Genomic DNA, 13,902 nt, shown 5'->3' with positions numbered 1-13,902 from the left:
ATCTGCTAATGTTTTAATCCAATACAAAATGTTGCCAACACAATAAGACAATGGCGTGAACGGAAACTCATGTGTTGACAGCTTTCATAGAATAAATGTTTACAAAGAAAACAGCCGACAGTGAGATATGTGGATTATCCATTAACTGGGACAAGGTATTTGGAAGACATTGTTGTCATTCTAATTTTTGTGTAGAAAAATATCAGATAAGTGTCTTTAGTGTCTTCTAGTTTGAATTTCTCCTGAATACAATTATTGAATCAACGAGTGTGTTAAAGTTGTCTTGATGTGTTTTCCCCCTTTCCACAGGGAGGAGGGTAGAGGCAAAATAAGAGGAAGAGGTCTTTGTTCTGTAGTGGCTTGCTAATAAAGCTTATGACAGCTTGCATTAGAGGCTGCCAGTGTAGCAGAATGTGACAGGCCATTAAAGCCGTGTTAAATTACAGCAAAATACTGTGGAACTTGCTTTACACTATAGCTAAAGACTCACTGGGGTCACCTCTGCCAGGCACACACCATTAGGCTCACTTTCTCTTTCAAACGCACACACAACCACACATTACAACAGAGACACATACATAGACATATCAGTCATTTGGGATGTGTTTATTTGTAACAGTAATACATGGTGGAATACATAAATCAAGAGAGAACCAAAAAATCATCTAAAAACCCACTGTAGAATGTCATATTCATAAAGATAAAAATAATGTGTCAATTTACATTAAGAAACTGTTAGCTGAGGTAAAGTTAAAATAGGTCTAGAAATGTTATGTACTCAAACAGCAACGTTTCCCTTTTTATTCAACTTCTCTGCTCATCTTCTAGTTGTCAAATTTGAAAGTTAATCAACATCATAGTCCAAAAGAGTTCTCAGTGACATGGGGACTCTGGCCATAAAATAGGGAGTCATTGGCATCAAAGTTGATGTAGTTGTAGCAGAGGAAGCTGCCGTCCACACACAGACGCTGGGACAGCAGCAGTTTGGCACCTGACCAGCAGACAGACAGATGGGCGGAGCATCACCGTATCTCAAAGACTATAGAGGGGGAATGGGATGGAGGAGCAGACCACGTTACAGTGAGTGACACTATGTCCTCTGCAACATAGAGAGTGTGAGGTACAGAAACACATACATAGGCCATTGGTGACATAAACTGCAGAAGCTGATCGGCTATCAATGTGAGGTGGTGGGACTCGAAAAGACAGAAATGAGCAGGGTTTGCAGCTGGAAACAGGATTAGTAAGTGAGGTTAAGACAAAGACCAACAACATCCATGCACAAAATCAAAACAACATTAGAGGATTACAAAACATAGTGGGAAAACAGGAAAAGAAAACATATGTTGGTATTGCTTGGGTTAACGTCGAGAGTTTGCATAACTGAAGCCTTCCTATTTTATGGCACAGAAGTCCATTGGACAAAATGGTTGTTGTTATCGTTATTTACAAAATGAGTTTGGCAAACCAACGATCCGATGCCTTAAAGCCATGTATAACTCCTATAGAGCTGACCCCAGCGGCTTGATTGACTTATAAAATAAAAATTCAATTTTTTAATTTCTTCTTTTTTTTTAATCAGTATTGTACAAAAGCTATAGAGAATGAACAGTTCGATCACAGAATCTGTTGCAACACTTCCTTCTCAGCGTCCATTCCTCAGTTTGTCCGGTCCTCTGGCCTCAGTGTGAGTCTGTCTGTGAGGACAGACGTTTGGCAAATGACTGTGTATGTTAGAGAGGGTGAGAGATGACTGCATGTGTGTGTGTGTGTGTGTGTGTGTGTGTGTGTGTGTGTGTGTGTGTGTGTGTGTGTGTGATAGGAGTATATGTAAGCTGATTGTTGTGTGTGTATTTGGGTGTGAGTAGCTCCCAGAGAGTCTGTTTCTGCATAGTGATCCAGCAGACACTCACAAGAATTGGGAGACATTGCCCAAACCAACGATCCAATCAGAAGCAGTGATCCTAGTAACAGGCCTCTGTGATAGGCTCATTAGAGTCCAGCTCCTCCTGCAGGATCCACTCGCTTCAGGTGCACATTCTGTCCATTAAATGAAAGATGATCATTCTAATCCTGATGAGCGAGCGTGTGTGTGTGTGAGACAGCGAGGCACTGCTTGATTCAGTCTCTCCTTGACAGCACAGTCTCTGGCCAGACACAGGAGGCAGAGGGAGGAGTGTATGAGCAAACACAGAGAAGAGGAGGGAGGGAAGGAAGGAAGAAGGGAGCTAGGGGAGGAGCAGGTTATGTCTGTAAGGCTGTGTGTGAGTCGCCACAGGGAGGGGAGAGGAGAGGAGAAGACAGTGCAGTGGAGGGAGAACTGGATCCGTCTCGGTGATTGATATCCCTCCTGCCTGGAGTGAATGACCAAGAGGGCTCACTCCTCTCAGGAGGAGGAGGAGGAGGAGCACAGCGGGAGCGTGGAGGCTCCATACTGGGAGGCTGTTAGCCGAGGAAGAGAAGAAGAAGAAGGGCTTGGCCAGGCTGGGAGATATGCCAGTCACACACACACACACACACACACACACACACACACACCACACACACACACACACCACACACACACACACACACACACACACACACACACACACACCACACACACACACACACACACACAGCACACACACACACCACACACACACACACAACACACACACACACACACACACACACACACACACACACACACACACACACACACACACACACACACACACACACACACACACACACACACACACACACACACACACACACACACACACAGTGAGGGTTCTCCCCCTGTTCTCTCAGTGCTGCTCAGGTCCGTCTTCCTGCGTGTCTCTTTATTTCTTCCCTTTGTTGATCTGGGCGTAGAGAGGGTCCTTCCCCTTCTGTGCAGGAGAGAGGAAAAACATCAGGATTTCAAACCGCTTTTACTTTCACAATTCAAATCTAGTTGGACTCGTAAGGATTTGCCTCAGCAGGTCTGAATGTTACATAATTAAAAGGGAGGACCCGAGTTTCAGATGATTAATTCTCTGCATCAACTAAACCTACGGGTATCACCTACAAGCCCGACAAGTACATCCAGACCTGCAGAGGCTTGTTACTTCCTGTACCTAACATGGCCACCAGGTGGCAGTAACACGCTTCTGTGGGGGAGACATCCAATCATTTCTCTTCTCTGGCCATTCAGAGCTCTCACTATAAAATTCACCTCTCGCTCTCAAAACCTTTTCATGCCTCTGTGTGTGTGTCTGAGTTTTCTTCCCGAGTGTGTCATTGGGCGCGCACATGCTTATTCTTTCCCAATTCTCTTATTTACCAGTATGAATCAGAGGTATAAACTAGCGCCTTGAAAGACCAGTTATGAGTCATCGTGTCAGTATTTCTCCATATCTGAGCCTGAAGACAACAGGTTGATGGAACACCCTGCAGTCAGAGCTCCACCCTGCTGTAGTCACTCACAATGGGCCCGTTATTATCGTACACATAATTACAGCCAGCCACTCAATATGCCATGCAGACAGCTTGATTGGAGACTGCTGGATGGCCTATTGTGTTTTTGAAGACTTCTCTCACTGTGCAGTTTGGGGGCTACCAGTAGCTGCCACACAAGGATATGGAAGCCAATGTTCATAGAATTGAATGAAAACTGAGAAAAGGGACAGAAATGTCTCTTAAGGGCAGAAATACATTTTTCCAATTCTCATCAGATAAAATTGCTTCTGCTGCAAATGATTGCTGCCCTTCAGTTCAGTTATACTAGATGAAAAGGCAAGATAATGTTACAAACTAAAGCAAAGACACATCTACGTGTGGATGTTTGACTTGAGAACAAACCCTCGCTATTTATCAAACATCAAGTAATTTAATAATGAATGATAATGAAAAAAAAATCCTATAAAAATTACAATTAAACACAAACTATAAAAATAAGTATAGGTTCAAATGTGCACTACTCAAGGATTTGATTGTTTTGATTTGATGTTGCAGCTTACTCATGAGCTTCAGTCTCATTTGGGAGAGAAAAGACTTACAAAAATCTTATTCATGCTAAAAAATCTCACCGAAAAACCTGTTGCGTAATCCAAATGGGCTTTCATCTGAACAGAAAAGTGGGGTTAAAGTTGGGAGGAATGCTTTAGCTGAGTGTTGGGGCTCTGGGATACAGAGCTGTAACTCCGGCCAAAGGCAGACAGTCAGCAGAAAGTCTCTGCCAGCGGCCCGAAGAGAGGTGACAGAGAGGCTGAGACGAGCAGTGACAGCCAGCACACATCGCTCAGCCCTCAGCAGAGCCACAGCCCGGCATGATCCTGCATTATGTGACCAGCGCCGCCAAGCACGGCCGCTTCAGCCTCATAAACCTCAGGCTGGGAGAGGGAGGGGGAATGGGTGGAGGTATGAGCGATGTTGCCGGTGTGGCACTAGCCTGAAGGCCAATATATCTGGCCTGGCTGGTACACGTGTGGACATTTATGTGCGTGTGTGAGTGGAAGGCCCTGGGCAGGGGCAGCTATGTGAGATTGTTCAGTGAACCGTGGAAGCAGGCCATTTCACGGCTGGGACTCGGGAGCGTTCGCTGGACATGTTGAGATCAACCCAGAAAAAAAACACTTACACTCCCAATAGCCTGAACACATGTCTGTCCAACCACACACAGTGGGAGGACAAGACAGATGGCTATGCCCAGCAGCAAACACACACATATGTTTGGCTTTGATATGAGCACAGGTGGTGACAGTATCGATCACAGGTGTGCTTGTCTGGGGAATAAGTGGCCGATTGCTCAGGTGTGTGTGTGAGGGGGTGTTTGGGGAGTTGTCTAAAGTCGATGAGATTGAGCAAGTAAACACCATATGGGAGCAGCTTCATTAGACCAGGACCAAAGCAGTCCACCAGTCAGTTCTCCACAATCCGTCCTCCCACTTAGGGCTCACATCCACCTGCTGCCCCTTTCAGAGCGTCTGAAGGAGAGGACGATGGCCAACGGGGGGGGGGGGGGTTCTTGGGTTTTAATTAATGCCAATTATACCCGGGCAGCCATTAATCTTGGCACCCTAGTATTAGCTGATGAAAACAAAACCATTACATTTTCACCGTGTGAGTGCCAGGAGTTATCATTAAGGGGCCACACTCTGGAGTTGTGTGGGCGAGGGAACCGGGTGGGGGGGCAGGGATCAGAATGTCTCTCTTCTTTGGTGTTTGTGGTTGTGTGTGTGTGTTTGTCTGTTTCCTTGTGTAGGCAAACAGCATGTTGACATATAGTTATAAGAAATCTTCAGCCTAGGTAGGTTTTCTGGGAGTTGCATTGATGTGCAAAAAGTGAGCAAACACACACACATCATAATTTTCTTGAGTTTAAATAGTAGCTGCTGGTCTTTCTCAGTTTGATCCTCTTGCAGTAATGCACATACTATTAGTAACATTACATCATGTAACATACATAATGCATAAAAATAACAGCACAAATAATTTTTTTAATTAACCTAAACATCCGAGATCAGCATATTGCACACAACATTGGCAAATCCCAGATGACGTCCTGTGCACTGAAGTGTACCGTTTCTGATTGGCTGTCACACACTATTGCCTTTTGCAAGTGAGACGTGCGCTATTTAGGGAACTGGGCTTGATTTAGGGACACGTCACATAGACACAATGAGGGCACAGTGCACTATGGCCAAAGTGATGATACGGGATGAGATCTTCACACAATAATAAAAAAAAATCATGTTATCACACCATTATAGATATATACATACAACATTACAGGTGAGGTCACAGCGAAAATTACCGACACACCAAATGAAACACAAGCAAATGTACTCATACATGCACAATCACACAACAAATAACCAGAACACATGCGTTCCTTCGAGCATGCCTACACGAGGGAAACAGTGTGAAATTGAAACCAAAGACACAACAGAAGGAGAAAATTAGAAAAAGGTGCAGCACACGGAGAGATCAGCCTGAATAATGTCAGTGGGAGGTACAATGGTCAGCCAGAAGAACAGATAATGGCATGGAGATGAAGAGGAGGAGTTGGGGGGCAGGAGAGGGACTGATACCTACCCTGCCCTGCTGCTATCTAGCTCCCAGCCTCTGGACTGGCCTGGTCTGGGCTCGGCTCTGCTGTCTCACTGGGGCAGGGCGACCCAGAGCCACATGCCTAGAGAGGGGGAGGAAGGGAGAGAACCGATGGGAAGAAAGGGTAGATGGAGGAGAAGAGGAGAAGGAAATAAAGGGGATTAGAAAGTAGACATAGAAGAATACATCTGAAAGAAGGGTCGCAGTTTGGCAAAAACTCCCAGAGTAGAGTAGTAAACAGGAAGCAAAAGAGAAAAAGGTGTCAATACTCTAAAGAAGGAATAAGGACAGAGAGAAGCCCCAGCCCACACTGTCTCTTTCAGAAACACAATCATACTAACACAATCACACCCGAGCACTAATTTACTGTTCTCTTTTATTAAAAACCTTAGTTCTGTCGATGCGCTGCTTTTTTCCAAATACACTTTAGTTTTTTTCCCACCTCGCCTTCGCTCCATCTTCCTGTCGTATTTTGTAACCTTTGCACGAAACTCACTCACTCACTGTGTGCCGCCACCAATGCACATTTCTCTGGATACTGTAACGCTTTTGTGTGTTATTTGGGGCCTGGTGACATTTTCAGCAGTGTGAAGGTCTATTTTTTTCAAAAGAATTGCTGGATTGAAGGCGTAAAACTAATGATCCATGTCTGGGGAGTGGAGACGAAAAGAAAGAAAGAAGCAAGCATTAAAGAAACACACAAAGAGAGAGGGAGACAGGAAGAAAAATGGCAGGGGAATCACTACAAAAGTCTTGTTTCTTGGAAGGTCACTTAATCTACAAGGGCTTTGGTCAAAGGCAAAGGGAGTTTTTCCCCCCTCGCTAAAAACCTATTTATCTTCTCAGCTCTTCTTAATTTCTTTCACTTTCTCACTTAAATCGAGGTGCTGCTGGTAAAATAAATATTAATTGCCCCTAGAAGAAGAAGAATTGGAGCATTATCGTAGAAGTAGTGATGTATGGACGCTACCTGGCTGATATTAATAACAGCTTAATGATGTCTCTGACAATTCCTCCAGCTAATTTAACGCTGTGTTGACCATGCACACACGCACGCACGCACACACTTATGCAGGAACGCTACTGCTCATGTTCACACAGAAACACACACTTCATGTGCACGTTCACAAACACACCGACACACACGCTCACACTAAAGGACACAACAGCATTGGCCCCCTAATCAGCCAGAGTGATTACCTGGCCCGCCAACATTGCTACAGAGGCTATTTATCAGCAGATCTCCACACACCGCGCAGGTTATAACAGCATAAGGAGTGAGTTATTAAAGACACACACACACACACACACGACTTACTCCACTTCTACTATCCTCACACACACATAAACACAACTACACACACTTACAGCATCTTCCTCTCCACTGCGACTTGGACTGCCCTCTACTTCCCCAAATGAGTCGTCTGTGGGAGGGTCTGTGGCGTCAGTGGGGGGGTCACTGACATGCGAGGCGGAGGATTTCGAGGGTGAGCTCTGCCTGGGAGCTGGGGTGGGTGCTGCAGAGGAGGAGAAGCTGAGTCAGACGTAGCTACAGAGAAAGTGCGTTACTAAGAGAACAGACTGACCGACAGAGTTCTTACGTGAGTTGGTGGATGGTGTTGTGGAGGTGACTGGTGTCAGATTCATTTGAGAAATGTCAAAATCGTCACAGTCATCCGTGTCCTGGGCTTGGCCCACACGGCTGAAGTAAGAGCTGAATGCATCTGAGGTTGCTGCTAAGTTGGGCTGTTCCCCCTTCTTCAAGGGCATGGCAGGGGGCTTCGCCAGCTGAAAGTCCTGTGGAGGGAGGCAAATATTGGTCAGGAACACAACCATTAGTACTGGGCAATGTGACTTCAACATTTTTGACTCACTGTATGGGCAATCAATATCTATTATTTATGTGCTTTTATTTATTATGTTTTTTTTAACGTTGTTTCTGTCATCCTGAAGCTTTGACTGAAAGAACTCCACAGAGGCTCATAATAAATCAATTAGATTTGTGCCCAGCCCCCGCAAAACACTAACAAGGCCAAGTTACAGCGCCTACCATGTCCACAACGTCCCATAAGAATGTCGGGGATCTCAGCATATTTTTTCCGATCTCTTTCCTCACTCCCTCATCTTTCTAGTGCGTACCAACCAATAAAAGCCTATGATTCACCAAAACACCACAGAAAAAACACTAAATACTATTCCTGGTTTCTCCGGCTGGCCTTTTTTTCTCTTCTTCTGTATCATGAATATCAATTTTTTAATTTTATTAAATTAATTAAATAATAAAGTAAGTCTTCTTCTTATGACTACCCTTTCTAAAAAAAATACGCTACAAAATAGAGTTCTAATTGTTCTATTTCTAATATCATCAGACTTCTACCCACCTTGAACATCTCCTTTCCCATCATCCTCGCCCTGTCCCCGTGCTGCGGACTCGACGAAGCTGAGGCGCCGGCTCCAGCCCCTAAATGGCTCTCGCCGGCGGGAGTCAAAGACGTGACGGGGGTGAGAGTCTGGAACATGGCGGCAGGCAGAGTGCCCATAGATTGGGCAGGGAGGTAGGCTGTGGGGGAGAAGGCTCCAGCTGCCATGGCTGCCCACTGCTGCTGGGTGGCAGGGAAGAGGTTGGCCTGGCCCCAGATGAGAGGCTGGCCGCCTGGCAGCACCTGGGCGACGGCACCCAGAGGAGACTGGACCCCGAAGGCCAGCGGCGTCTGGGCAGCAAACGCCTGCTGGGACCAGTGGCCAGGGGGAACCGCTCCCATTGTCACATAACCTGGAGGGGAGGAGAACAAAAAGAAAATGTAGATCTTTTCTGTATCTTTATGAGGTAAAATGAAGTGATCTAAATATAGAGTGTACATGCTCACCACTGCTTTTCTTCTACACTCAAACACACACAGAGGATAACCCATGCATCACCAGAGAGTGCTGCCCTACTTCTGCCTGCAGCTAATGTGGTGTCTCTTGATGGTCATGGTGGACTATCATAATTACCTCCAGAATGAGAGAGAGTCATTATGAAAAGGAAGAGCCCCACACACTCATTAAAATCATTCAAACTCATCAGCAGAAGCTCACTCTCTAGTCTCCGGTTTCTGGCTGCTACCTACAGCAGGAAGAGCTCACATGTTATCTGGTAACACATAGACAGAGAGAGGAGGAAGGGAGACTGAAAGGGAGTAAAGAAGGACAATTGTGAGGCATACACACACGTCTAATTCACAGAGCCTGTGCGTGCCGAGGACTCTTCCCTACAATCATCTCAGCATGCTTTATTACTTTCCTCTGACCACCGTTCTTCAGCCACAGGTACATTAGCAGCATCTGAGGCAGCAAGGTAATGATGCATTTCATATTCAACACACAACCAAAACCACCTTTCTCCTCTTTCCACTCCCCTCATCTACATTTCAATTCTATTCTGTCCCCCTCTATTTATTTCAGCACCCCCCCCTTCTCTCTCCTCTGACTCTCGAGCTCCCCTTCATCTCCTTTCCCGACGCCCTCTCTCCCGCTGCGTTTGTTTTCCCCTCCGCTTGTAGCAGTGGTGTATGTAAGCAGAAAATGAACAAGGTCCTACCTGAGGGCACAGACGGATTGAAGGGAGAAAACAGTTCCGCGGGATGCTGCAGACCCTGCAGACCCTGCAACGGGTCCAGGATGTTGGCTGGAGAGGCGGGGGTCTGTGCAGGATGTGATTTATTGTAGGGTTGAGCAAAAACACATCATTGGAAACATGGATTATGTGAGATGTGAATCACAGACCGTGTGCACGACAGTTACTCACCGATGGAGAAGTGATGTCAGGAGGCGTGGACATGTCTCCAAAAATCTCTAATTGGTTGATATTCTGAGAACAAGAGAAAGTGTACTCCCAGTCAGATACAAAAACACAGCTTTCACTATATATATATATTATCTGGGTCAGTTTACATTCCAGTGCAACATGCGACACCTATTGCATGCAGCACGACACTTAGCTTGGTATACTTGTGGTACCTACCTGAGCACTGTGGCAGCAACACAGACGAGGTAACAGAGGGTGAGGAGGGATGGGATAATGAGATGAAATGATTGATTATGATGACATACCTACCGAGAGTTATCACAATCCCAAGAGGAACAAAACACATTCTTTCTCATCTGCCCCACATGAAGATGCTTTCCATCAGCTCGTCTAAAAGCAGCCCCCTGCATCATTACTGTACCACTGCCTTCTCCAGGACAAGTCATTATGGTCCCACTGTTGTAGAGGATGTGTGGTGTGCCTCAGAGGGAATAGCTATCAAAAAGTCAGCAGTCTTTCTATTTGATCGCAATTTGTTCTGTAACATTCTGTTTCCTTTCATAGTCTCCCAATGATCCCTCTCTTTAGTATCTCCCCCCTTTTGCACGTTAATAATATCTTTAGGCCGGTGGCAAGTGAAGCAAACTCTATTTTTACCCGTAAAGGAATTTAAGCCTTGAATACATGGTCAGAGATTTGCATAAATCATGGATGCGGATAATTTCTTTTGAGATAATGAATGTTCTTAGAATATCTTGCCTCTCGTTCACTTTCGTAGGTCACAAAGTTATTTTTTACATCTATCAGAAAATGGATCTGCGAGCATGGTGTTTTACAGTCATGGGTCTAAATGGGTATTTTTACTAAGAGTGGAGGAAGATAGGAGGCTGTAATATGTACTATTGTTGCTGCAGAGTCTAATGCAGCAGATAAAAATCAATTCAACAAGACGAGCTAAGATATGCAAAATGAACTGATAACCTAATGTCACTAGGATTCAACTGCAAAACACATTTTAAGAAACACCCTCCTTAACATAAAACACTCCTTTAGTTGTTGTTTTGCTCTGTACTCTGAGTCAATAGCACAGTGTCTTTGCTAATGTTCTTTAAACAGAAACCTGGGATGCTAATTTAGGGGGTGTTCCAACAGTAGAGCAAGTGGGACGTTAGAGACAGAGGTGGGAAGAAGTGGAGTACAAATACTTTGTTACCGTACTTAAGTACATGTTTCTGGTATCAGTACTTTACTCCACTACTTATTTTTCTGACAACTTTTTACTTTTACACAAATACCTGTACTTTCTACTTCATACATGTTCAAGACATGTTCGTTACTTTAGTTTTATTCTGTGTTTGGTGGCGTGATCATTATTATTTAGAGTCATTGCGTGCCGTTGTTCAGCATCGAAACATTCATTAGCTAACAATGACATTATTGTTCTATTAATATGAAGTGAGGTTACTCTTTAAAACAGCTGGTAGTTATGGGTTCTTTTTACTTAAGTACATTTCGAAGCCCATACTTCTTTACTTTTACTTGAGTAAAGTAAGTACTGCTACTTTTACCAGAGTATAGTATTTTGACCCTGTACTCTTTAAATGTGGTGGTGGGGTCAGACTGCTGTGGTTATGAATGCTTTATGAATGCACTGTGAGCAGCTTGACTCTGCAGGTGTGTCTGCAGGCGAGATGCCTGCTGCTGTCCGCTGACCCCCGCTCGCTCCCTGACAGACGCTCTGACCTTTACGTCCACCTGCCCTCAAACAACCTCTGCTTAAAGCTGCTGGAGTGTTTCTGTTCTCTCACAGATGTAACTTTCTCCCTCAACATAGTTGCTTTGCAACAGCAAGGCTGCATGTTTTGTTTCAATACATGACAGGGGTCAACAGTTGAGGTGACTTGTGTCCAGAGAGGAACAAAAGTGGCTTGTTTTGTGAGACAGGAAATCATCTGAAGGATAGGTTCCCTGCTCACAAATACGATAAAACCTTCTAGCTTTGCCTGACCCACAAGAGCAAACAAGAGCACTGTGCTTCTGTTACGATATGTTGGAATAGTGCCTTACCTGAGTCACCAGTGCCAGGTCTAAGTCTATCAGATCTGCCACTGCCTGCTGCGGCTGCTGCTGTTGAGTTTGTTCTTGTTGGAGGGGCTGGTCATGAAAATGATGATGTTGATGATGATTGTGGTTGTGGGGGGTATTTTGATGTCCATTCTGCAATCAAAACCCCAGTGTTAGATGGCTGGTGAGATGTAAATGTGAATATTAGTTTTCTTGCATACAATCAGATGTGGCAAGACATGAGTGAGAGGTGAGATGAGGGAAATAGAATGGCAATACAGTCACACAACAAACCCATGTACACACATTCAGGCACAGAGCAATATATTTCTTGCCAAACTTAGAGCCTAAGTCAAGAGTAAAAAAGGTTTAAAGATCATCCCCACCTTTAGTCTATACTACAGCACTGAGCTGGGGTATAAACCCCCTTTGAGTTTCTGTAAAGCCTGCTCCCCTGTGTCTGGAACCTCAGTGTGAAACAGACTGAAGGCAGGCTAAGAGGAGCTGGATTAACTCAAATGTTATATGTGAAAGCAAAAGGAAGGAGTATGTAATAATAATATCTGGGAAAGATATTTTCATTTCCACTTGCTTTCTCAGTGGCATCACTAGCCCGATGTCCATTAAGGTGAATTACAATCTAAAAATTCAAGGACAAGGTCATTGTTTTATCTTTTTATTATCAGCAACAAATCCCAATGATACAAAGCAACAAGGAGGTCTGTGCAGCCAACAGATGGTATAGCATTAGCCTTCATGCTTCTGAGCTATGCTTAAAAAAACATACTGCCGTATTTGCATATATTTTGCACCGCCGCTGAGAAATCGGACTGTACAAACAACCTCCAATATTTATTCAGCTACAGCAGAATGATGATGGGTTCTGCCAGAGCCTCCGCCAGCACTGGCACGGACACATGATGTGCAGATTGGTCTGGCAAAGCAAGAGTAGTTGGTGCACTATAATATTGCTGAGTGTGTCCTTTTCTTTGGATGAAAGCATGAAGTATGGTCATCATTAGCTGATGCTGGAGAACAATAACAGCTTGCTAAACACTAATCAGTTCTGCAAATATTGTCCATTTTTCAACAGGATGTTTTATTCTGACAGGACTTGAATGGTTCACTCAAATCCAACTGACGAATGTACCTAACCTTAACGTTTACATGAATCTGAAGTTTGTTTGAAACCCATACTATTTACTTTTAGCCTTGACAGTGTACTGCTGCCCATTCCTCTAGCTTTCTTTTTTCAATCTTTCTGCATCCATCCCTCTCTCTCTCTTGCCCTGCCAATTATCCCTCTGTGCCCATTATACACTCCCGCCATCTCTTTGCCCAGCCCTTTATCTTTATCAGTACAGCCGCCACCTATCAATTACCCATCTCCAGGGAAACAGTAATTACCTGTGCACATGTGTTCTGCATACAATTATCGCAGCCCCTTTAATTAACGCCACCTTGCTGATCCCCTACCGGCTGACTGATCACACTGGCAAACGGTCGAAAAACCTACTGAACAGTCACATACAAACACACAGACTCACAACTCAACAACACAACCTAGCTATGGAGACGATTCTCTTTCTTTGGGTAATTTCCTCGGCCAATCTGTCACTCTGCAAAACCCATAACCCTTCAAACTTAGGGGGCTATTTAAATGAAACTTTAATTTAAACTAGGAGGCTCAGCCAATCAGGGCACATATTTAACATAAAAACACCCCGTAAATGGTTCATATATATATAAGTCATGTAATACATCAGTTTAATTTCAGTTTATAACTTCAGTTAGTGTGTTTGGCTGGTATTATGTTGCCCTCTTCATGTGGACTCTGGGGGCTTCTGTTGATTCAACACACTGTTAGTTCTTACAGGGTCAAAGGCTCAGTAGATTGAAATGGCCCTTTGTCGTGTGTGTGTGTGTATGTGTTAGCGTGTGTTTGTGTGCGCGTGTTTTATTGATTTGTCATC

At 44.5% G+C, this 13,902-nt stretch overlaps 1 protein-coding gene across 10 annotated transcripts in view; it reads right to left on the bottom strand.

Annotated features, from left to right (window-relative positions):
* Positions 1-2,662: 2,662 nt before the first annotated feature.
* The window catches only part of dab1a (DAB adaptor protein 1a), a 209,919-nt gene continuing 198,679 nt past the window's right edge, over positions 2,663-13,902 (bottom strand). For 3 of the 10 annotated variants that reach the window (XM_034229820.1, XM_034229819.1, XM_034229822.1), the window contains 8 exons: positions 11,933-12,082; positions 9,866-9,928; positions 9,659-9,761; positions 8,460-8,851; positions 7,680-7,875; positions 7,447-7,595; positions 6,064-6,160; positions 2,665-2,876 (listed from right to left, as the gene is read on the bottom strand). In XM_034229820.1, the coding sequence (XP_034085711.1) occupies positions 6,080-6,160; positions 7,447-7,595; positions 7,680-7,875; positions 8,460-8,851; positions 9,659-9,761; positions 9,866-9,928; positions 11,933-12,082 (1,134 nt within the window). In that variant the 3' untranslated portion in view covers positions 2,665-2,876; positions 6,064-6,079. Of the gene's footprint in view, positions 2,877-6,063; positions 6,161-7,446; positions 7,596-7,679; positions 7,876-8,459; positions 8,852-9,658; positions 9,762-9,865; positions 9,929-11,932; positions 12,083-13,902 lie in introns of all 10 variants that reach the window. The other 7 variants (XM_034229821.1, XM_034229824.1, XM_034229825.1 and 4 more) reach the window with 5 other exon arrangements.

The sequence above is a fragment of the Gymnodraco acuticeps genome, unplaced genomic scaffold (genome assembly GCF_902827175.1).
Source record: "Gymnodraco acuticeps unplaced genomic scaffold, fGymAcu1.1, whole genome shotgun sequence".
Taxonomy (NCBI): Eukaryota; Metazoa; Chordata; class Actinopteri; order Perciformes; family Bathydraconidae; genus Gymnodraco; species Gymnodraco acuticeps.
This window is presented reverse-complemented; position numbering and strand designations above follow the sequence as displayed.